The sequence below is a fragment of the Oncorhynchus mykiss genome, chromosome 5 (genome assembly GCF_057628025.1).
Source record: "Oncorhynchus mykiss isolate SJ-2025 chromosome 5, ASM5762802v1, whole genome shotgun sequence".
Lineage (NCBI taxonomy): Eukaryota > Metazoa > Chordata > Actinopteri > Salmoniformes > Salmonidae > Oncorhynchus > Oncorhynchus mykiss.
The window spans coordinates 10,124,668-10,150,631 of NC_143026.1; the positions used below are offsets into that span (position 1 = coordinate 10,124,668).

The 25,964-nt window shown below is 40.4% G+C and overlaps 1 protein-coding gene across 1 annotated transcript; it reads left to right on the plus strand.

Annotated features, from left to right (window-relative positions):
- Nucleotides 1-2,468: 2,468 nt before the first annotated feature.
- ca9 (carbonic anhydrase 9) lies at nucleotides 2,469-25,964 on the plus strand. The gene is made up of 12 exons (XM_036976726.2): nucleotides 2,469-3,311; nucleotides 14,667-14,699; nucleotides 15,718-15,888; nucleotides 16,059-16,201; nucleotides 17,144-17,236; nucleotides 17,487-17,553; nucleotides 19,015-19,172; nucleotides 21,162-21,288; nucleotides 22,748-22,831; nucleotides 23,824-23,838; nucleotides 24,092-24,185; nucleotides 24,669-25,964. Exons 1-12 carry the CDS (start codon nucleotides 3,179-3,181, stop codon nucleotides 24,727-24,729), a joined length of 1,179 nt encoding a protein of 392 aa, XP_036832621.1. The 5' UTR covers nucleotides 2,469-3,178; the 3' UTR covers nucleotides 24,730-25,964.

Genomic DNA, 25,964 nt, shown 5'->3' on the forward strand with positions numbered 1-25,964 from the left:
ACTGACTCTACACATCTACTCACATACAAGCCACTCCTACTCTGTTTATCTTATGTCCTGTTGCCTAGTCACCTTATCCCTATCAATATCTACCTCCATCACTCCAGTATCCCTGTACATGGTTAATATGGTACTGACCCTGTATATAGTCACCTTATCCCTATCAATATCTACCTCCATCACTCCAGTATCCCTGTACATGGTTAATATGGTACTGACCCTGTATATAGTCACCTTATCCCTATCAATATCTACCTCCATCACTCCAGTATCCCTGCACATGTAAATATGGTACTGAACTGACCCTGTATTTTACCCCTTATCCCTATCAATATCTACCTCCATCACTCCAGTATCCCTGTACATGTTAATATGGTACTGACCCTGTATATAGTCACCTTACCCCTATCAATATCTACCTCCATCACTCCAGTATCCCTGCACATGTAAATATGGTATTGGAACTGACCTTTTAAATATTACCTGTATATAGTACGCTTACTTACTTTATAGTGTATTTCTTATTCTTATTTATTGTGTTTTTTTTTTCTTTTTCTAGTAATACATTGTTATTGATTATTGCATTGTTGTGTTTTGAGTTTGCAATAAAGGCATTTCACTGTACTTGTGCCCTGAGATAGACTAGCGTCCTGTTGAGGGGGTGTAGTTGTACATCAAGCTCCCTCATGCTACAGAAACCGGAGATAGGTTCCTGCCACTATGAGGCAAGGCTACTTACTGCTATTTGTCTTCTCTACCTGATTCATTAGCTTTCATCATCCAGGGCTGACCTCATGTTGATCTCCCAAATGTCTACACGCTCAATGACTCTGAAAATACCAAGAATTAGGGAAGAAGAAGTAGGATATGGTTATTATAGATGCCTCTCTGCACAGAGAAAAAGGGATCCCCCCCCCCCAATGACTTGTTGGTCCATACTTTTGAAAACCAGTTGAGATATGAATGAATTTGATTGATGAATGCAGCAAGCTACCTCTATATATAAGTGCCTAAACAGGAGATGAATATGAATAGCCTCATGTACTGTCATCTGAGTAGGATCAGTTATCTATGGAATTAATCTGTATGCGTGATTTATTGAGAGATGTGATCATACCGATCCCTGATGACCTCCAGCTTGAGATAGACTCTACTCAAGCCCTTGAGGGCCAAAGTGTGTGTGTGTGTGTGTTGCAGTGGGAGGGGATGAATTCCACAAAATGGAGGGTGAATGTGGCTTCCACAGAATAGGGAGTAAGAATTGCACATTTTCTCCTGTTGCAAAATGCTAATGTTTCCAGAAATGATTTGAATAAAAAAAATTACGTTTCAATATTGCTGCTAAACATGGTTAGGGTTGTTGTTTTTTAAAATTATCTTTATTATTAGGGTTGTTATTGGGGTTGTTGTTATGGTTGTTGTTGTGGTTGTTATTGGGGTTGTTGGGTTGTTGTTAGGGTTGTTATTTGGGATGTTGTGTTGTTATTGGGGTTGTTGTTAGGGTTGTTTTTGGGGTTGTTATTGGGGTTGTTGTTAGGGTTGTTATTGGGGTTGTTCTTGGGGTTGTTGGGTTGTTGTTAGGGTTGTTATTTGGGATGTTGTGTTGTTATTAGGGTTGTTATTGGGGTTGTTATTGGGGTTGTTGTTAGGGTTGTTATTGGGGTTGTTCTTGGGGTTGCTGGGTTGTTGTTAGGGTTGTTATTTGGGATGTTGTGTTGTTATTAGGGTTGTTATTGGAGTTGTTATTGGGGTTGTTGTTATTGGGGTTGTTCTTGGGGTTGTTGGGTTGTTGTTAGGGTTGTTATTTGGGATGTTGTGTTGTTATTGGGGTTGTTGTTAGGGTTGTTATTGGGGTTGTTGTTAGGGTTGTTATTGGGGTTGTTGTTGGAGTTTTTGTTATGGTTGTTATTGGAGTTGTTGTTAGGGTTGTTATTGGTTGTTGTTGGCATTGTATTTGGTGTTGTTGTTGGGGTTGTTAGGTTTGTTATTGGGGCTGTTGTTAGGGTTGTTGTTGGGGTAGTTGTTGTTGGGGTTGTTGTTATTGGGGTTGTTATTGGTGTTGGTATTGTTGTTAGGGTTGCCAGTGAACAACATGTGTAAGTAATAGTAAAAATCCCTGGCTGTAGTAAATGTGTTTATCTTTCAAAGTACAGTTACACCCCCTTGTCAGGCAGAACAAAGAAGGTGACAAACATGTTTATATGTCCTTGAGTAAAGGCACTTAACCGTAATTTGCTCCAGGGGCACAGTACTACTCTGACTGACTCCTATAAAACAACACACGTCACCTATCCGGTGTATGTGACAATACATCTTAATTTATTTATTTTTCACTTTGATATTTCATTGATTCCTGACTGCCCTTATCATTACCTGCATTTCTCCTCACTCCATCAAACTCCCCCTCTCATACCTCCTCTTGGCAGTCCTCTGGACTTTGCTCTGTGCAGCTATAGGGACTGAGAGATAGAGAAAGAGAGAGTCTGACAAGGCAGGAGATTAGATAGGGACTGTGTGTGTGAAATTGTGCACAAGTGTGTGTGTCTGACCGACTGTGCCTGTGTGTGGGTCTAGTCCAGCAGAAAGAGAGGGAGGTGGGGGAGAACAGGGGATGTACCAGGCACCTTGAGCAGTTCCTAGGCTCCTGATTGGTGCCTGGGCTGTCCTCTGAGTTGCCTTTAAAAAGCCCAGCCCAGATGTCCTGGCCCTGGATCCAGTAACGGTGAAGGAGAGGAGACACAGGTCAATGAGTGAAGAGAGAGTATGAAGACTGAAGCTGGGCATATTGAAGACAACTTTACTCCTCTTACCTTCTTGCTAAGTGTGCTTTGTGGAAACGTGCTCTGTTGAAACGTGCTCTGTTGCCTAGCTGAACATTTCTCTTCTCAGGACAAAATGACTACTGAGTGTCCGGTTGATAACTAGCTGGGTGCTGTCTCACTAAAGACAGTTTGACTGAACACAGACGGACAGTAGACTTCCTTACATAGTCTATCTGCAGACTACCTGAGAGACAGACAGTAGACTTCATTACATAGTCTAACTGCAGACTACCTAACAGACAGACAGTAAACTTCATGACATAGTTTAACTGTCGACTGAATACCTGACAGACCATTTTCAGAGAACTGCCACAGTGCTCATTTGACACAGGAGATCCTAACAATACCTTGACCAGATGATTCTCAAGATCTTCCTCACCCTCCTCTTCCTCCATGGTTTGGTGCTAAATGCATCCTCCTCTTCCTCATCCTCCGAAGAGGAGGATGGCGGGAGCAGTGAGAAGGACAGCGGGGAGCATCATCCTAAAGGTGAGTGTTGTGGCTGCAACTGACCCAGCAAGGTGGTGTTATTTCAACTGGTCAGGTGGGATATTTTATGTTGTTTAGTGGTGGTGTTATTTCAACTGGTCAGGTGGGATGTTTTATGTTGTTTAGTGGTGGTGTTATTTCAACTGGTCAGGTGGGATGTTTTATGTTGTTTAGTGGTGGTGTTATTTCAACTGGTCAGGTGGGATGTTTTATGTTGTTTAGTGGTGGTGTTATTTCAACTGGTCAGGTGGGATGTTTTATGTTGTTTAGTGGTGGTGTTATTTCAACTGGTCAGGTGGGATGTTTTATGTTGTTTAGTGGTGGTGTTATTTCAACTGGTCAGGTGGGATGTTTTACGTTGTTTAGTGATGGTGTTATTTCAACTGGTCAGGTGGGATGTTTTATGTTGTTTAGTGGTGGTGTTATTTCAACTGGTCAGGTGGGATGTTTTATGTTGTTTAGTGGTGGTGTTATTTCAACTGGTCAGGTGGGATGTTTTATGTTGTTTAGTGGTGGTGTTATTTCAACTGGTCAGGTGGGATGTTTTATGTTGTTTAGTGGTGGTGTTATTTCAACTGGTCAGGTGGGATGTTTTATGTTGTTTAGTGGTGGTGTTATTTCAACTGGTCAGGTGGGATGTTTATGTTGTTGAGTGGTGGTGTTATTTCAACTGGTGAGGTGGGATGTTTTACGTTGTTTAGTGGTGGTGTTATTTCAACTGGTCAGGTGGGATGTTTTATGTTGTTTAGTGGTGGTGTTATTTCAACTGGTCAGGTGGGATGTTTTATGTTGTTTAGTGTGATTTGTGTAGTAGTGTGATTTGTGATGTGTGTAGCTGTGTGATGTGTGTAGCAGTGTGACGTGTGTAGCAGTGTGATTTGTGATGTGTGTAGCTGTGTGATGTGTGTAGTAGTGTGATTTGTGATGTGTGTAGCTGTGTGATGTGTGTAGTAGTGTGATGTGTATGGTGCTTCAGAAGACGTTGGCTAAACGTTGAATGGACAGTGGACCTGGTTTCAGTTCAGAAGACGTTGGCTAAACGTTGAATGGACAGTGGACCTGGTTTCAGTTCAGAAGACGTTGGCTAAACGTTGAATGGACAGTGGACCTGGTTTCAGTTCAGAAGACGTTGGCTAAACGTTGAATGGACAGTGGACCTGGTTTCAGTTCAGAAGACGTTGGCTAAACGTTGAATGGACAGTGGACCTGGTTTCAGTTCAGAAGACGTTGGCTAAACGTTGAATGGACAGTGGACCTGGTTTCAGTTCAGAAGACGTTGGCTAAACGTTGAATGGACAGAGGACCTGGTTTCAGTTCAGAAGACGTTGGCTAAACGTTGAATGGACAGTGGACCTGGTTTCAGTTCAGAAGACGTTGGTTAAACGTTGAATGGACAGTGGACCTGGTTTCAGTTCAGAAGACAAGGTCTTTGGTATTGCTTCATTGCTTCATTTCGAGATTCATTCATGATTCACTTTTTTATTTGAATACTTGGTTAGATTTAAAAATGTTTTTTTTTTTACAATAATGCTTTTTTTTATTGTAACATCTCAATAAAGACTGTTACTCAAGTTTGTATTCAAAAGCTAGTTTTTCCAGCAATAATTTTCACCTTTTATGCAAGTCTTATCAAAATGGTTTTGATTAAAGTTCATTAAAAAAAATATTTAAACCCAAAACATGTGTTTTAAAGCCTGTAAGAGTGATTAGGCAAAGCTGCGGATGTGTGTGGGTAAGCGTTCTAACACGAGGAAAATAGAGCCAGTGTTTTTCACCACTGTCATAATCACTCCTCCAGATCACCTCAGGCTTATTTACCAGTGCAGATAAGTCACCTAATTGTGTCAGACGCAATTATCACCTAGATAAACAAGTCCTTCCTTTAGACTTTGGACAATGGACGAGACATACTGGGGCAGGGAAAGGAGTATTGATTATGTTATAACCTACAGTATTATCTCAAATTTCAACAAATAGTTTGAGGATATTGTTTATGCAGAGTATTATATTCCAACAAGTGATGACTTAGTGCTTCCTAGTTCAATGTATTTGATTTCAACAGGAGGAGGCCTACACCTGAGATTGGAACACTAGGCAATATTCAGTATTTAACCAGTCTATTGTACCATTTGTTTGTTTTTAGCTGGTTAGAGATGTTCCATCATGACATACACGAGTAATCAAAGTAAGGATTTCAAGATTCAAAATCATATTTTACATCCATTTCTTTTCATGACATGTAAACCTTCAATTGTTGCTCTTTATGATATTCCAATGGCAGCCTAATTTCTTAATTTAAATTATTTAATATTGTCACTGTAAAACCAATTTCCGTCAGGTTGGACTCTACTGACAGCTTACAATTAAGTGCTTGGTCCCAAAGAAAATACCTCAGATCTGAACACAAGCCTCACAGGAATTCATTCAAAAAAATAAAAAAGTTTGAATTTTCCTCAGCCAACAGTGCAGTGCGTGTGTGATATTTTTCGGGGGGGGGGGGGGGTACAGGCAAAGTCACTGGGATACGTGCTGTATTGGGAGTACTGACAACTAAACCAATGATGTTTCATCGTGGCTGACTCAGTCTGTCTTTGACAGGAAGTTACACAGTGGAGACAGCAAGACAAGTCCTATAAACCATGTCTCCCCTCATAAGACTAGCGTTGACACTGTAGACTACACACTTGACTTGGCAGCATCTGGTCTCAAATATTGGATCTAGCCAATTTTATACACATGATTTATACATACGTTTTTTTGATATGGCTGAGACAGGTTTTCCTGAAGAACAAGACTAAACTAAAACTGTTTAAAGCTTCTGGATGAACATTCTGTAACATTGGATTTATGAAGCAAAATGGGGATGTCAAAAAGATAGCTGTCCCTAAAGGACATGCTGTGTTTGGCTAAGTAGACAGCCAATATGGATAGAATATGTCAAAAAGATAGCTGTCCCTAAAGGACATGCTGTGTTTGGCTAAGTAGACAGCCAATATGGATAGAATATGTCAAAAAGATAGCTGTCCCTAAAGGACATGCTGTGTTTGGCTAAGTAGACAGCCAATATGGATAGAATATGTTAAAAAGATAGCTGTCCCTAAAGGACATGCTGTGTTTGGCTAAGTAGACAGCCAATATGGATAGAATATGTTAAAAAGATAGCTGTCCCTAAAGGACATGCTGTGTTTGGCTAAGTAGACAGCCAATATGGATAGAATATGTTAAAAAGATAGCTGTCCCTAAAGGACATGCTGTGTTTGGCTAAGTAGACAGCCAATATGGATAGAATATGTTAAAAAGATAGCTGTCCCTAAAGGACATGCTGTGTTTGGCTAAGTAGACAGCCAATATGGATAGAATATGTTAAAAAGATAGCTGTCCCTAAAGGACATGCTGTGTTTGGCTAAGTAGACAGCCAATATGGATAGAATATGTTAAAAAGATAGCTGTCCCTAAAGGACATGCTGTGTTTGGCTAAGTAGACAGCCAATATGGATAGAATATGTCAAAAAGATAGCTGTCCCTAAAGGACATGCTGTGTTTGGCTAAGTAGACAGCCAATATGGATAGAATATGTTAAAAAGATAGCTGTCCCTAAAGGACATGCTGTGTTTGGCTAAGTAGACAGCCAATATGGATAGAATATGTTAAAAAGATAGCTGTCCCTAAAGGACATGCTGTGTTTGGCTAAGTAGACAGCCAATATGGATAGAATATGTCAAAAAGATAGCTGTCCCTAAAGGACATGCTGTGTTTGGCTAAGTAGACAGCCAATATGGATAGAATATGTTAAAAAGATAGCTGTCCCTAAAGGACATGCTGTGTTTGGCTAAGTAGACAGCCAATATGGATAGAATATGTTAAAAAGATAGCTGTCCCTAAAGGACATGCTGTGTTTGGCTAAGTAGACAGCCAATATGGATAGAATATGTTAAAAAGATAGCTGTCCCTAAAGGACATGCTGTGTTTGGCTAAGTAGACAGCCAATATGGATAGAATATGTTAAAAAGATAGCTGTCCCTAAAGGACATGCTGTGTTTGGCTAAGTAGACAGCCAATATGGATAGAATATGTTAAAAAGATAGCTGTCCCTAAAGGACATGCTGTGTTTGGCTAAGTAGACAGCCAATATGGATAGAATATGTTAAAAAGATAGCTGTCCCTAAAGGACATGCTGTGTTTGGCTAAGTAGACAGCCAATATGGATAGAATATGTTAAAAAGATAGCTGTCCCTAAAGGACATGCTGTGTTTGGCTAAGTAGACAGCCAATATGGATAGAATATGTCAAAAAGATAGCTGTCCCTAAAGGACATGCTGTGTTTGGCTAAGTAGACAGCCAATATGGATAGAATATGTCAAAAAGATAGCTGTCCCTAAAGGACATGCTGTGTTTGGCTAAGTAGACAGCCAATATGGATAGAATATGTCAAAAAGATAGCTGTCCCTAAAGGACATGCTGTGTTTGGCTAAGTAGACAGCCAATATGGATAGAATATGTCAAAAAGATAGCTGTCCCTAAAGGACATGCTGTGTTTGGCTAAGTAGACAGCCAATATGGATAGAATATGTCAAAAAGATAGCTGTCCCTAAAGGACATGCTGTGTTTGGCTAAGTAGACAGCCAATATGGATAGAATATGTTAAAAAGATAGCTGTCCCTAAAGGACATGCTGTGTTTGGCTAAGTAGACAGCCAATATGGATAGAATATGTTAAAAAGATAGCTGTCCCTAAAGGACATGCTGTGTTTGGCTAAGTAGACAGCCAATATGGATAGAATATGTCAAAAAGATAGCTGTCCCTAAAGGACATGCTGTGTTTGGCTAAGTAGACAGCCAATATGGATAGAATATGTTAAAAAGATAGCTGTCCCTAAAGGACATGCTGTGTTTGGCTAAGTAGACAGCCAATATGGATAGAATATGTCAAAAAGATAGCTGTCCCTAAAGGACATGCTGTGTTTGGCTAAGTAGACAGCCAATATGGATAGAATATGTCAAAAAGATAGCTGTCCCTAAAGGACATGCTGTGTTTGGCTAAGTAGACAGCCAATATGGATAGAATATGTCAAAAAGATAGCTGTCCCTAAAGGACATGCTGTGTTTGGCTAAGTAGACAGCCAATATGGATAGAATATGTCAAAAAGATAGCTGTCCCTAAAGGACATGCTGTGTTTGGCTAAGTAGACAGCCAATATGGATAGAATATGTCAAAAAGATAGCTGTCCCTAAAGGACATGCTGTGTTTGGCTAAGTAGACAGCCAATATGGATAGAATATGTTAAAAAAAAGAAGAAAGAAAAAAAGTTACATTATTTTGTCCAAATAATCAGACCTTTGAAAATACTTGAAGATTTTCATTTAGTTCCAAAAACAAGGAATCCTTTAGCTCTTTTAAAACAAGATTTTTGGCATCGATGGAAGTTGCCCAACAAACTTATTAGGGTTTCAGTGTTTACAAATACCAAAACAGTGAGTTTACTAATCCATATTAAGCACTTGTGAGAACAAACACATTTTCTGTTTATTTTCACACAGAGACATGCTTCCATGTTGGTTGTTTGAAACTAAATTTGGCCTCAGCGGTATTTTGAACTGTCTAAATAAAAGTTCAACATTTACTTTAACACATCCTTGTTGAGGAATAGGAAGGGCTTTCATTTCTAACTCGTATCTTTCTTTTGATACAATAATCGGATGCAGTGGGATTTGGTAAAGTAGTTTATAGAAAAGTATTTACACCCAATTAAATTGTAACCATTGTAACCTAACTGTAATTAATGTTCATCCACCTTATGGGCAATATAAAAGTCGAATTACAGCTACCTAATAATAAAAGCAAATTTGTGCTTCTTTAGCATCTTTTGGCGTAATAATGCAATTATTTCGAATGAGGTGGACTAATATAGTAACATTTATTTGAAATGACTCAAAAATACTGACATCAGGTTTTCCCTTCTACTGACGTACTGTGGAAGGAGTGAGGTACTAAATGCCAGACTGCACATTCTGAATCACAGCACATTCTGCCTTGAGACTTGACTGTACGTTTTTAAAGGCACGTAGAGTCCATTTGCCCTGGCAAAAGGTGCAGTGATTCAGAATGTGCAGTCTGGCATTTCATCAGCCAGGCTTTCCACGTGTCAGACTCGATAGCAGTAATACACTACTGTCTTCTGTGTGGCTGCCTGCCGCAGAGACACACCCACAAACCAATAGTATGGTGGCTCTTTTTAAACCGTAGAATGAAAAAAAAAGAGGCATCACCAATGTTGGGGTAAAATATTGAATTCATGATTTACTGACCAAGTGTTAAACTTGGGGTTCTGCTTGTGGCTTTTCTCAGTGGTACACTAAGTATATCCATACATCAAACAGACAGGTGAATCAACTGAACGTTCCCTCCAAAGTTGTTGCCGAGGTTGCTATAGTAAACTAAAACTAGGGGGGAAAATGTGTAAACTGAAATAAAATTTTAAAAAACGGTAACCTTTTTGAGAAAATTAAACCTAACTGAAAGTCAACTCAGTCTGGCTGTGTGCAGTGGGTGACTCCTCACCAGTTTCTAAATGAAGTCTGAAGACGTCACTCACAGAACTACCGGTTTCAAAATGAAGGGTCACCTCCCTTCCTAAAGTATGTCTCAGACAGACACAGTGAGGTTTTCACAGTCAAGTCTCACTGCCAGTTGTTCAATGCATCAAACTTCTCACTAAGATTCCTCAGTCCAGTCCTATGGTCTATTCTTAAAGGGGGATAACTGTATTCCAAATTGGATCACAGTTGTAGTGATGTCAACATTCTGATGATATCATCATCAGGCATGTCTTTAGGTGATGACATGCTCACAATGGAGCTATTTACAATGGAGGCCAGTCTGTCTCCTCTGTCTCCCTGGTGGCTCAGGGCCCATGTAACGCAACAATGACCCGGGGTTTTCCAATCAGGCTGTTTGGACCCTTCTACCCCTGTTTGGACCCTTCTACCTGGCTCTCTGTCCCGTCTGATCCTTTAGGAACCTGGCTCTCTGTCCCGTCTGATCCCTTAGGAACCTGGCTCTCTGTCCCGTCTGATCCCTTAGGAACCTGGCTCTCTGTCCCGTCTGATCCCTTAGGAACCTGGCTCTCTGTCCCGTCTGATCCCTTAGGAACCTGGCTCTCTGTCCCGTCTGATCCCTTAGGAACCTGGCTCTCTATCCCGTCTGATCCCCCTGATCAAGGTTTAAAGGCGTCCGCTCGCTTCTCAGCCAAAACAGTTTGGAAGAGTTTGTGCAGTTGAAGTTTTTGTTCATTTTGGACTTCAGTGGTTTTTTTTAAGGCTGTTCAGGCACACCATTTTTTTTCTTGAGGCAAGTTAAAGTCTACGCTCATTTTCATGCATTTTTTTTCATTTAAAAATACTGCATCAAACATCCTAGTTAGATGTAAAATTGCGTGACTAAGATCTCTGCATAACGTCAAAATTAATGACATATTTTTTAAAATCTTAGCTTATGACCCAAACTGCTTACAGACCTATATCTATTCTACCCTGCCATTCTAAGGTCTTTGAAAGCCAAGTTAACAAAACGATTACCGAACATTTAGAATCTAACCGTACCCGTATCATGGGTGCACCTCAGCCACGCTCAAGGTCCTAAACGATATCATAACTACCATAACCATAAGAGACATTACTGTGCAGCCGTATTCATCGACCTGGGTAAGGCTTTCAACTCTGTCAATCACAACATTCTTATTGGCAGACTCAACAGCCTTGGTTTCTCAAATGATTGCCTCACCTGGTTCACCAACTACTTCTCTGATAGAGTTCAGTATGTCAAATCGGAGGGCTTGTTGTCTGGATCTCTGGCAGTCTCTATGGGGGTGCCACAGGGTTCCATTCTTGGGCCGACTCTCTTCTCTGTATACATGTACATCAATGATGTCACTCTCGTTGCTGGTGATTCTTGGATCCAACTCTACACAGACAACACCATTATGTATACCTCTGGCCCTTCTTTGGACACTGTGTTAACTAACCTCCAGATGAGCTTTAATGCCATACAACTCTCCTTCCGTGGCCTCCAACTGCTCTTAAATGCAAGTAAAACTAAATGCATGCTCTTCAACCGATCGCTGCCTGCACCTGCCCGCCCATCCAGCATCACTACTCTGGACGGTTCTGACTTAGAATATGTGGACAAATACCTAGGTGTCTGGTTAGACTGTAAACTCTCCTTCCAGACTCACATTAAACATCTCCAATCCAAAATTAAATCTAGAATCGGCTTCCTATTTCGCAAACAAAGCATCCTTCACTCAGTAAAACTGACCATCCTACCGATCCTTGACTTCGGCGATGTCATTTACAAAATAGCCTCCAACACTCTACTCAACAAATTGGATTCAGTCTATCACAGCGCCATCTGTTTTGTCACCAAAGCCCCATATACTAACCACCACTGCTTACTGTATGCTCTCGTTGGTTGGCCCTCGCTTCATACTCGTCGCCAAACCCACTGGCTCCAGGTCATCTACAAGTCTCTGCTAGGTAAAGCCCCACCGTATCTCAGCTCACTGGTCACCATAGCAGCATCCACCCGTAGCAATTCTTCCTCTGGCCGCCTCTCCTTCCAGTTCTCTGCTGCCAATGACTGGAACTAACTGCAGAAATCTCTGAAGCTGGAGACTCTTACCTCCCTCACTAGTTTTAAGCACCAGCTGTCAGAGGAGCTCACAGATCACTGCACCTGTACATAGCTCATCTGTAAATAGCCCATCCAATCTACCTCATCCCCATACTGTATTTATTTATTTATTTATCTTGCTCCTTTGCACCCCAGTATCTCTACTTGCACATTCATCTTCTGCACATCATACTATTCCAGTGTTTAATTGCTATATTGTAATTACTTTGCCACCATGGCCTATTTATTGCCTTACCTTTCTTATCCTACCTCATTTGCACATGCTGTATATAGATTTTTATACTGTATTATTGATTGTACACTGCTCAAAAAGATAAAGGGAACACTAAAATAACACATCCTAGATCTGAATGAATGAAATATTCTTATTAAATATTTTTTTCTTTACATAGTTGAATGTGCTGACAACAAAATCACACAAAAATTATCAATGGAAATCAAATTTATCAACACATGGAGGTCTGGATTTGGAGTCACACTCAAAATTGAAGTGAAAAACCACACTACAGGCTGATCCAACTTTGATGTAATGTCCTTAAAACCAGTCAAAATGAGGCTCAGTAGTGTATGTGGCCTCCACGTGCATGTATGACCTCCCTACAACGCCTGGGCATACTCCTGATGAGTTGGCGGATGGTCTCCTGAGGGATCTCCTCCCAAACCTGGACTAAAGCATCCGCCAACTCCTGAACAGTTTGTGGTGCAACGTGGCGTTGGTGGATGGAGCGAGACATGATGTCCCAGATGTGCTCAATTGGATTCAGGTCTGGGGAACGGGAGGGCCAGTCCATAGCATCAATGCCTTCCTCTTGCAGGAACTGCTGACACACTCCAGCCACATGAGGTCTAGCATTGTCTTGCATTAGGAGGAACCCAGGGCCAACCGCACCAGCATATGGTCTCACAAGGGGTCTAAGGATCTCATCACCTAATGGCAGTCAGGCTACCTTTGGCGAGCACATGGAGGGCTGTGCGGCCCCCCAAAGAAATTCCACCCCACACCATGACTGACCCACCGCCAAACCGGTCATGCTGGAGGATGTTGCAAGCAGCAGAATGTTCTCCACGGCGTCTCCAGACTCTGTCACATGTGCTCAGAGCAGACACATGCACATTTGTGGCCTGCTGGAGGTCATTTTGCAGGGCTCTGGCAGTGCTCCTCCTGCTCCTCCTTGCACAAAGGCGGAGGTAGTGGTCCTGCTGCTGGGTTGTTGCCCTCCTACGGCCTCCTCCACGGCTCCTGATGTACTGGCCTGTCTCCTGGTAGCGCCTCCATGCTCTGGACACTACGCTGACAGACACAGCAAACCTTCTTGCCACAGCTCGCATTGATGTGCCATCCTGGATGAGCTGCACTACCTGAGCCACTTGTGTGGGTTGTAGACTCCGTCTCATGCTACCACTAGAGTGAAAGCACCGCCAGCATTCAAAAGTGACCAAAACATCAGCCAGGAAGCATAGGAACTGAGAAGTGGTCTGTGGTCACCACCTGCAGAACCACTCCTTTATTGGGGGTGTCTTGCTAATTGCCTATAATTTCCACCTGTTGTCTATTCCATTTGCACAACAGCATGTGACATTTATTGTCAATCAGTGTTGCTTCCTAAGTGGACAGTTTGATTTCACAGAAGTGTGATTGACTTGGAGTTACATTGTGTTGTTTAAGTGTTCCCTTTATTTTTTTGAGTAGTGTATGTTTGTTTATTCCATGTGTGTGTCGTTGTATGTGTCGAACTGCTTTGCTTTATCTTGGCCAGATCGCAGTTGCAAATGAGATCTTGTTCTCAACTAGCCTACCTGGCTAAATAAAGGTGAAATAAATAAAATAAAAATGTATTCTGACTATTTTGAGGAAGTGTCTACTGGCTACGGTGTCTCAAAATGGACAAATAGTACTATTGCAGCTTTTTTCAAGTTTTTCAAGTGAAAGTCTTTTAAGTGAGTATGCGAGTACACTCGTGAGGTTCTCTACTGTTCGGTTCTCCGCAAAGCGCCAGACGAACTGAAGCATGCTGACGCCTTTACTGGCAGGCTGGATAATATACTCATTCACACAAGGGCATACAGTGGGGATTGATAATGGACTCATTCACACAATAGCAAACAGTTATGATTGTGTGTGTGGTTAAAAGAGTAATAGCAAATATCTGCGTCATCCAGAACCAGAGTGCTCAGATACTTGGCTCTTTCAACTTGGCTGCTTCCTTTTTAACCATTTAAGGAACCTGCGCTGATGAAATACATCCTGAATGGTTGACCAGAATTGTACAGTTATGCCTAAATATGTACTTTGGTCGTAAACGGATATGTATTGGGTTAGCCTAACACATAAGAATGGGTTACAGTTGTTCCATGTCCCAGCCTTGTAATCCAAGTGATTTTTGCCAATTTCTGTTTGGTTGCTGCAATAGCCTGATGTTGCTTTAGCATAGTTTGCAATTAACTTTAATAGACACAATATTTCAAGATCAGAGGAGACAACCTGTTAGCCTGAAGCTTTAGCCACAAAACAGTTTGAAGAATTATTCTCTAATATAACGTCAGCTTTTTTTGTAACCAGTAAAATTATAAACTCACAAATGCATATATTCATGCTTGCTCATATTGTTTTGCTGCCTTTCACCACAAATCACTGATGAATTAACCCTCTTCCCTCTTTTTCTGCAGGTGTCCCTCATGGTGGACACTGGGGCTACGAAGGTAAACATACACAAACGTTGTTATTACGAAAATACATGCACTGTATCCTTCTCTCTGCACAGGCTAATCTGCCTTATCAGTCCAACTATCAGTTACCAACACAAGTCTCTTTTTCTGTCGCTCAAAGAAAGGCTTATCATATCTGTATTAAAGAGAGAACCATATTTTGTTTTAGTTACGGTGGTAAAATAAGATCATAATGTAAGCCAGAGATGTCAACTCTACCAATACTCAAGACACCTTACTTAGAATCTAGTCTTCATTGATATGAGTGGAACGTACCACTGTTAATGTCCACCTCCGCGATCGATCTGGTACCTGTAGCTTGGTATTACTTAGTGAGAAGAAGCCATAATGTAACTGAATGAGTGAAGTTAGCGTGACCTAAGATCGATAGTTATTAAACAGTTAATTGATAATAATAATAATAATTTTGTTTGATCTCTTTATGACTGGTTGTGATCAGGAACTTTAATTTATAGCCTCTTGTTACAGGTGTTAAAATTAAACACATTAATACTTCCACATCATTAATCAAATATTGTCGTCCTGGAGTTAAATAAGACGGTATGCAGCTTATTCATTATTATTTCCTGGTGGTCATCACTATTTCCTGGTGGTCATCACTATTTCCTGGTGGTCACCACTATTTCCTGGTGGTCATCACTATTTCCTGGTGGTCATCACTATTTCCTGGTGGTCATCACTATTTCCTGGTGGTCACCACTATTTCCTGGTGGTCATCACTATTTCCTGGTGGTCATCACTATTTCCTGGTGGTCACCACTATTTCCTGGTGGTCATCACTATTTAGTATTTCATGATTCCTTACTAACTTTTTCTTGCTGGTGTTCATAGTTTCATTTTGACACTTGAAGTGACTTCTGGGATTTCCTGTGTAAATCTCATGTGCAAAAAACTTGTGTTCATAAGAAGAGAGCCGTGTCTTATCATTAACTAAGTCACACTGCCGAAGGGCCATTGTTCTGTTAATAATTTCCCCACATCCTATTGACAGATCAAGCTGCCTGGTCCTCTGAGTTCTCACACTGCAGTGGAAAATCCCAGTCTCCCATTGACATTGATACCAGGAGAGCCCTCTATGACCGCAGCCTGCCACCCATAACTCTGGAGGACTATGATCTGACAGACAGCTCAGCATTGACACTGTTGAACAACGGCCATACCTGTAAGTTCCTGGCCGTCCAATATGCATTAAATTGACGGTACAAGCAACATTTATTAGGCAACATTGTTCCTTATAAAGCTGTACCAAAACGTGGATGGCTTTGCAGAGGGTTCTACACTGGAAAAACTGAATAGAACCAAGTAGTTGTTGTGCCCTGTGTGTGTCTCCAGTGCAGCTGGTCCTGCCCAACACCATGCGCATCACCAGTGGGTTTGACAACGAGTTCCGGGCCGCCCAACTGCATTTCCACTGGGGGACCAAAGAGGTGCCAGGATCTGAACACACCATAGATAACGTCCACTTCCCTGCAGAGGTGAGGAAGTCAGAAATACTGGGGAAATGAAAAAATGCCCCAGAATTATTGCAGGTTCAATTAGTTTAAACTCAAACTCCTTTTATTGCCCATCAAATGTATATGTCAAGACAGGAAGTTGTCTTTGGCATGTGGCTCATTGTCAACATACTAAAAGCGACAACACTGACAAGACAACACAGCTATTTTAGTATTTTATTGGGACCCCATAAGCTGTTGCGATAGCATCAACACCTCTTCCAGGGTTACACAAAACATGAAACATGACATAATACAGTACATTAATAGACGAGAAGAGCTCAAGGACAGAACTACAGAAATGTATAACAAGAAAAAAGTTCTGTACTTACTCAGTACTGAGAAAAGAAACCCAATATTCTAGGCTTTTAACATTTACATATTTACACATTCTAGGGCTTTTTTCATTAACATATTTACATATTCATATGTTCTGTGGCTTTAACATTTACATATTCTAGGACGTTACCATTTACACATTTACATATTCATATATTCTATGGATTTACTATTTACATATTTACATATTCATACATTACATTTACATCCAGAAGCACCGAAGACATCGCTTACATGATTCACTACTAACTCTTTCTAGCTGGTGTTCATGGTTTCACTGACACTTGCAGTGTCTGTACTGACTCAACTCTGAGAATAAAAACTTACTATTCGAGGCTTTTAACATTTACATATTCTAGGCCTTTAACATTTACATATTCATATATTAAATGTATATTCAATAGCATCAAGGCCATCACTTACACATAGCCTACATATCAATACATGCATACAAAATATTCAGGTCAAATAGGGGAGAGGTGTTGCTTTATCTGATTTTTTAAACCAGGTTTGCTGTTCACTTGAGCAGTAGGAGATGGAAGGGTGTTCCGTGCAATCATCACGTTCCCATGCTTCTCTTCCCAGATCCACATAGTTCATTACAACTCTAAATATGCAAATCTGTCCGAGGCAGCCAGCAAATCAGATGGCCTGGCTGTATTAGGGGGCTTCATCGGGGTAAGTTATTCCACACATGTAGAATTATACCAGTACCCTCATAATAACTCATCATGGTGACTCAAAAGTTTGAAGTGTCATTAGTCTATTTTCATGCACCACTATTGGATAAGATTCTAGGATAAGACAATTGTCTTGGGTTTCACACACTTAAAAACAGACATTAATCAGAAGAATCCTCGAGATGATTAAATAAATTATACAGAAGCAATCACTTTAATCTGCTTCTTTCTGACTCTTTTTTATTTAGATTGGTCTTCATGAGAATGACAACTATGAAAAGATCCTGTCTGCGCTCGCTGATGTCAGCATCGAAGGTAACCCCGTGATACACCTCTAGCCATAGACCTTTTTTTTGTGGCCAAAACATTGTGTACTACAACGTTGGATGTAGTTTACATACTCCTTTCTTGAAATGTCCAACAGATTGGAGACTGTTTTCTCATTTATACTTTCTAGGTTCACAAAATGAACATAGCAAGATCATTTTAGAAAATTTACTGAAAATTAAACAGCACTGTATTACTGAGAATCTAATCTCGGAAACCCAGAACTAAAATCTTGCATAATTGGTATCAGATGCTCCATTGGCTTCTAGGGGAGATATATGAGAAAAGATGCTAACAAGACGAGCAAAGTCTTCACCCCCCTAAACAGAAACTCTCAGCAGGGTTGGGGTCAATTCGGGAAAATGATATTCTAATTCAAATACCTCTACCTGTAAATTCCATTTCATTAAATTAAATTCCAGGTTAGTCTTTTAATTTAAAAAAAATATTTAATTCCTCTCAATTCAAATGTTAGGTAAATTCCAAGAATTCAATTCCCACTTTGGTATTATCCCCAACAGGTATTATAGCTAACATATGAATTCCAATTTGAATTCAGTGGCCGTACAACATTTACTAGATTTGACATCTGCAGAAGTAAGAGCGTTCATAGTTCTTTCGCTTCGGGGGGGCTGTCATACGTATTCAATACTCGTAGAGATTCAGGGCTAATCTAGCCATCCAGCTAATTACGAGCAACTGGCTAAATGAAAGAAAAAAACCAAGACTTTACCTTTTCTCAGATGTTGGAATCCATTTCCCGGTGCTTGACATAGGAACTCAGCCAAGATAACATGAAGTAAAAAGGCTGCATGGTTTTCCCTCCTGCATCTCCACTTCAACCATCCATTTAGCTCTATGAGCTTATCCTACAACTGTCTTCACTTCTTGTGGAAAGCTTCCCCTTCCATAGATACGGAAAGAGGTCAATGGAACTCAACCAAAACAATGGGAATGCCATGGAAACGGGTTGGGGAAAGATCCCCAATCTCCTCTTTCCCCCCCAGCAAACTTTGCCTGCATCTAAGCTAATGTTTATATATATTTCACACTATGTTCAGGTAAAATCAGAGTATAATGCTTGTATGGATGTTAAACCCAATACATGTTCACGTCATAGTCACCAATCCACTGCATTACAGTTAAAAACAACATGGACTACCACCACCGATTTCTGTATGCTAGCCGAGAACGGGAGTCAGCATTTATGTGTGTCTGTCCACAAGAGATTACTAAGAACCCCCATGGTGTTTCTCACATTCTTAGTGATTAGATTAGATAGTACTTTAATGTCCGTTTTCACGGAAATGTGTATTCCATAAAGAAACTGTAGTGCGTTAAAATAAATCCACAACAGAAGGAGAGACATAGTCATTAAGGAGAAACAAAATGACAGCTTAAGGACCCACATGGTCCACACAATTGATGAACTATTTTACACCTTTCCAGAGTCTAACACTGAGATCCCTGCCTTCAATGTCCGTCATCTTTTGCCAAACAAGCTGGAGCGCTTCTACAGATATAATGGCTCCCTTACCACTCCTCCCTGCTTCCAAACAGTCAACTGGACAATGTTCAATGATACCATCACAGTGTCCAGGAGGCAGGTCAGTAATGATACCATCACAGTGTCCAGGAGGCAGGTCAGTAATGATACCATCACAGTATCCAGGAGGCAGGTCAGTAATGATACCATCATAGTAGCCAGGTGGCAGGTCAGTAATGATACCATCACAGTGTCCAGGAGGCAGGTCAGTAATGATACCATCATAGTGTCCAGGTGGCAGGTCAGTAATGATACCATCACAGTATCCAGGAGGCAAGTCAGTAATGATAGCATCATAGTGGCCAGGAGGCAGGTCAGTAATGATACCATCACAGTGTCCAGGAGGCAGGTCAGTAATGATACCATCATAGCCTACAGGAGGCAGGTTAGTAATGATACCATCATGGTGTCCAGGTGGCAGGTCAGTAATGATACCATCACAGTGTCCAGGAGACAGGTTAGTAATGATACCATCATAGTATCCAGGAGGCAGGTCAGTAATGATACCATCACAGTGTCCAGGAGGCAGGTCAGTAATGATACCATCACAGTGTCCAGGAGGCAGGTTAGAATGATACCATCATAGTGTCCAGGAGGCAGGTCAGTAATGATACCATCACAGTGTCCAGGAGGCAGGTCAGTAATGATACCATCACAGTGTCCAGGAGGCAGGTCAGTAATGATACCATCACAGTGTCCAGGAGGCAGGTTAGAATGATACCATCATACTGTCCAGGAGGCAGGTCAGTAATGATACCATCACAGTGTCCAGGAGGCAGGTCAGTAATGATACCATCACAGTGTCCAGGAGGCAGGTCAGTAATGATACCATCATAGTGTCCAGGTGGCAGGTCAGTAATGATACCATCACAGTATCCAGGAGGCAAGTCAGTAATGATAGCATCATAGTGGCCAGGAGGCAGGTCAGTAATGATACCATCACAGTGTCCAGGAGGCAGGTCAGTAATGATACCATCATAGCCTACAGGAGGCAGGTTAGTAATGATACCATCATGGTGTCCAGGTGGCAGGTCAGTAATGATACCATCACAGTGTCCAGGAGACAGGTTAGTAATGATACCATCATAGTATCCAGGAGGCAGGTCAGTAATGATACCATCACAGTGTCCAGGAGGCAGGTCAGTAATGATACCATCACAGTGTCCAGGAGGCAGGTTAGAATGATACCATCATAGTGTCCAGGAGGCAGGTCAGTAATGATACCATCACAGTGTCCAGGAGGCAGGTCAGTAATGATACCATCACAGTGTCCAGGAGGCAGGTCAGTAATGATACCATCACAGTGTCCAGGAGGCAGGTTAGAATGATACCATCATAGTGTCCAGGAGGCAGGTCAGTAATGATACCATCACAGTGTCCAGGAGGCAGGTCAGTAATGATACCATCATAGCCTACAGGAGGCAGGTTAGTAATGATACCATCATAGTATCCAGGAGGCCGGTCAGTAATGATACCATCACAGTGTCCAGGAGGCAGGTTAGTTATGATACCATCATAGTGTCCAGGTGGCAGGTCAGTAATGATACCATCACAGTATCCAGGAGGCAGGTCAGTAATGATACCATCACAGTGTCCAGGAGGCAGGTCAGTAATGATACCATCACAGTGTCCAGGAGGCAGGTCAGTAATGATACCATCACAGTATACAGGATGCAGGTCAGTAATGATACCATTGTGTACAGGAGGCAGGTCAGTGATGATACCAGGGTTTCCAGGAGGCAGGTCGGTCACCAACCCAGGAGATTGATTTACAGATTGACTTGCATCATGAATACCTCCTTGAGAGTACAAGAGATCCACTACTACTTGTACTGTCTGTATTTTCATGTCTAAAAATAGATCTTCAAACAAGATAAAAATAACATTTAGACAGAGCACTACTAGATACTGTTTTAATTTGTTCTAGACATTTATTAAAGTCAATTATGTGGTAGTTTGAAAACTGTGTGGGTCATGTGGGCTGAACATAACAGTAGAATCTATCTTCAATCTACAACCATGTTGATGGTGCCCATGTTGTGTTCTCCAGTTGGCTGCTCTGGAGGACACACTGAAAGCAGGCCAACACCAGCACCTGACCAAGAATTTCAGAGCACCTCAGCTTCTACATGGGAGACACGTCCTTGCCTCGTTCACAGACACTCCCACCATAGTCGGTTAGTAAACATCATCCCCCTATGCACACTTGACGTGTGTTCCACCTTAGGCAACCTTGCTGTCTTGAGAGACATTCACAAACTATAGACCAACGTCATTTGAGAAGCTGAGCCCAGGTCAAGGGTTAGGGTCCTGGTTGCACATATCTTACAAGCCAGAGACTTTTTGTTGAGGTTTCACAAGACAGAAACCCAGTGTGCCCTTAACAGGTCTTAGCACTCTATACATGTTGTTCAGTCTCATGACCAGAGCACACATTAATGCATATACTTCAATGGGTATCACCTTGTAAAGGTTGGGAGTACTTACCTTTCAGAAACAAACTCACAGACAGGGGTATTGCATGGTAACGTGCAACCTTCACGAGAAAATCTGAAAATTCCTTCTTCTCATATTTTTTACTAGGCAAGTCAGTTAAGAACAAATTTTTAGTTTCAATGACGGCCTAGTGGGTTAACTGCCTGTTCAGGGGCGTTCTGCCGGCGTTCTGCCCCTAAACAGGCAGTTAACCCACTAGGCCGTCATTGAAAATAAGAATTTGTTCTTAACTGACTTGCCTAGTAAAAAATCTGCCCCTGAACAGAACAACAGATTTGCTGACCTTGTCAGCTCAGGGATTTGAACATGCAACCTTCCGGTTACTATTCCAACGCTCTAACCACTAGGCTACCCTGCCGCCCCAATATTATTAGTGCGACGGTTGCATGCGAGGCCGCAGGTGGTCGACTCTAGGGAATTCTGTCATTTATTTGTTTATTCATTCATGTTCTTCTGACCACTACACTATTCACATTGATATTATTATTCATATTATTACTGTTATTACAGTTATTATTATAGTTATTATCAATATTATCAATATTATTACTATTATTGCTATTATTATTAATATTATTATTAATAATTTGATTATTAACATGATTATTAATGTGAGTATTCATATTATTACTACTATTATTAATATGATTGTTAATATGATTATTATTAATATGATTATTAATATTATTACTATTGTTATTAATATGAGTATTAATATTAGTATTATTAATATGATTATTGATATTATTAATATTAACATTATTATTATTATTAATGTGATTATTAATATTATTACTATTATTGTTAATATGATTATTAATATGATTATAATTAATATGATGATTAATATTATTACTATTATTATTAATACGATTATTAATATTATTAATATTGTTATTAATATGATTATTATTAATATAATTATTAATATTATTAATATTGTTATTAATATGATTATTAATCATATTATTATTAATATGATTATTGATATTATTACTATTGTTATTAATATGATTATTATTATTAATATGATTATTAATAATATTATTATAAATAATATTATTAATAGTATTATTATTAATGTTGTACTTTCTATCTATTCCCATTAACATTGAGATAAGTCATTGTTTTTGCTTGCAGTTGCAGGACATCCAAGTATCTCTATCAACACCTTGTCGGAGACTGATGCCTCTAACAGTGAAGGGCCATCAACTGGGCCATCTGGTAAGCAAAGTATTATTAATCCAAAGACTATTTTTAGTATGATAAAAAAAAGTCAAACTCTGACGACCCTGAAGTTATAGGATATATAATAGTGCCTTCTCGCAGCCGCTGTCGTGCGGAGCACCGAGAGAGTCTAGATATGGAAGGACAACCATGTAATTTAAATGTGGGCTAATAATCACGTGTTGACTACGCAGGCCCCAATTGTCATCCATTTAGAAAAAAATATGGTAGCCTAGTCCCAGATCAGTTTGTGCTATCATATCAACATGGTTTGGTATGACAAAGAGTGACAAGGAGTTGATAAGCAGCTGACCTGAGCACAAACAGATCTGGGACCAGGTTAAAACGCTGGTGAGCACAAACAGATCTGGGACCAGGTTAAAACATTGGTGGTGCATAGGACAATTATTCTCTGGACGTACATGGGTTTTAATAAGGGCAGGTGGCGCGTGGTAGCCATACTCCCCTTATCTTAATGTTTTCTTGAACATGCTCTTAGGCTGTTTGTCATACAGTTAACTGGAGTCCTGTGTGTACTGTGCGGTGTGTACACAGCATCTTGACTTTTCATTATTGATGTGATAGATGTCACTGGCTTTGATGCCAGAGCTTTTATTTGTAAAGGTAAACTGTTATAGGAGTCGAGTGAAGTTTCCCCAAGACGCTGATCTTGGGTCAGTACTTCATTTCCCCCACTAATGGTTAAAGTTAGGATTGGGGGAGGTGGAAGCTGATCCTAGATCTGTATCTAGGGGAAGCTTCACCCCGGAGCACTATTATCAGTGTCTGACGGGGCATTTAGATGTAGATTGTACATATCAGAAGTTAAACAAGGCCTCTGAGCTGATGTTATACGTTCACCATGCTGACCTTACCTGTGTGACAAGAACACAGACTGTTTATATGTCGGACTGTTTAACATTTTACATGATGAAGAATATGTTTAACATGCTTTAATATACATCTCTCTTTTTGTCATGTTTCTGTAGAGGTCCTAGCAAGAGGTAAGCTGTGCTCAACGGTAATACAAATCCAACGTGTACAACTTCTAACTAAATATAAGATATACAGTTTAAACCGTTTAAATACTTTCCCATGTATTCACTTCTTAAACAGTATTTAAATTAAGTTATTAAAAAACAAAATATGTAATTGATACATTTTCAAAATTCAGAATTGGTTTGTAACTGCCCTATTAAGGTAGGTTTTATAAAAACATCTACATGGTAAACATCTCATTTATCTCTTGATTTACAGGAGATATCTTGGCCATAGCCTTCGGAGCTCTCTTTGCCGTCACTTTGCTGCTATTCACGCTCTATGCATACCAACAGCGTAAAAAATACTCTAGGTAGGTAAGACTTCTTGATTTTCTCATTTCTGACATATTATGAGTTCTGGTTTTGTTCCCAGTATTTCCCAGAATAAAGACAGTCTTTGGCCTGCCTGTCCAATCATAAAACCCAAAGTCCATGGAAAGATGCCTCTGTTTTGGTATGCAACAGATGTTCATTGCTGAAGACCAAATGTCCTTTGTCAAAGACCAAAATGTCCTTTGTCAAAGATTTATTTTAATAAGAATAAGTCGTTTCGTAACTCTTTGTTCCCTTGATTCTGTGATTCGTCATGTTTTCTAATGTTGGACCCTCTGCACCCAACATACTATAGTACATGCATACAGCTATACATACACCTATATAAACTGGTCAATATCGACCATTGTTATGTCATATCATACGGGTTACATGTACACTCCTATGCCTTTGAGTTAAGCAGAGGCTGCAGGTAGGTACACATTTTGTAGACTAAGTCTGTGTATTTCCTTTCTCTGCAGTATCAAAAAGGACTCCAGGCAGAACGTTATCTACAAACCAGCAACTAAAGAAGAGGCATAGATGTCACTGGAAAGGAGTCTTATTCAGATTTTATATTCAAACTATTTTCAATAGGAATTAAAGAGATTATCCAGTACTTTTGTAGACTTTTTTAGCCTAGAACTAGGTACTTTTGTAGACTTTTTAGCCAGTAGTTCTGAAAGTAGCTCTCACAAGCCAAAAGTGGTCCCTGGAAATTGCATACTATATCAGATTGTGTGCAGATACTGTATGAGCAGCACGTCATCGCTCTCTCGCTCGCTCTACTGTGGCGCATGATGTGCCTCTTGCTAGCTGTCACTATTATGACAAGTGGTTGAAGCTCATTAGTTGAAATCAAACTGGAAAATGGAGGGAAAATGGACAAGTACAGCTTCCCGAAAAACAGTCTCTTTCAAGCTAGTGATTTCATGGCTAATTACAGTAAGACAGTAATTCTGATAATAGATTATTCATGTATGAACTGCACATTGACACATCCAGCCCAAAGTGGGATGTTTAAAAAATACTTATTCGTTGCCAATGTTTCGGAGGCGGTGTCTTTAAAAGAGTTATGATCGAGAATTCATATTGCTCAAACCAAGTTTAACATTTGCTCAGAATGATTGTTTTCGTCTTTGTTACTAATGCAAAGTGGTTTAAGTATGTAATACGAGTCAGTGGAGGCTGCTGGGTGGAGGACGGCTCATAATAATACCTGGAATGGCGCGAATGGAATGGCATCAAACACATGGAAACCGTGGAAACCATGTGTTTGATGTTGTTGATCACTTTCCACCTATTCTGCTCCAGCCGTTACTACGTGCCTGTCCTCCCCAATGAAGGTGCCACCAACCTCCTGTGATGTGTGTATATGGTACGTGTAGAAGAACAGCTGTAGTTACCACCTGAGTAAGAATGTATACAATGTGTTCTATTTAATTGTGGTGGCAAAATGATAAATGTTCATGAACTTCAATACAATTGACTTACTGTCGAAGAAAGTCAAATCACTTTTTCCCAGGGTGTTCACTTCGTTACAAGTACTAGACCTGCAGATAAAAGTGTTATGCTGTATCGTGTGTGTTGGATATCATGCAGGAAGTGTTTTATATGAGTGTTGTATTGTTATTACTATATATCCTCAAATGTATGGACACTTGTCACTAAAACCGTTAAGTTGTTTTGTAGTTTACCTCTCAACCTCTCCACAATGGTGTATACTGATGTGCAATTGGACCTTGAAATGTACAATAAATGTGTTATATTCTTATAAA

Excerpts from the sequence above, each read along its gene's own strand:
- ca9 (XM_036976726.2), top strand. The coding sequence starts at position 3,179 with ATGATTCTCAAGATCTTCCTCACCCTCCTCTTCCTCCATGGTTTGGTG. Across the intron at positions 3,312-14,666 it reads CGGGGAGCATCATCCTAAAG|GTGTCCCTCATGGTGGACAC; the intron begins GTGAGTGTTGTG and ends CTTTTTCTGCAG. Across the intron at positions 21,289-22,747 it reads AGACACTCCCACCATAGTCG|TTGCAGGACATCCAAGTATC; the intron begins GTTAGTAAACAT and ends TTTTGCTTGCAG.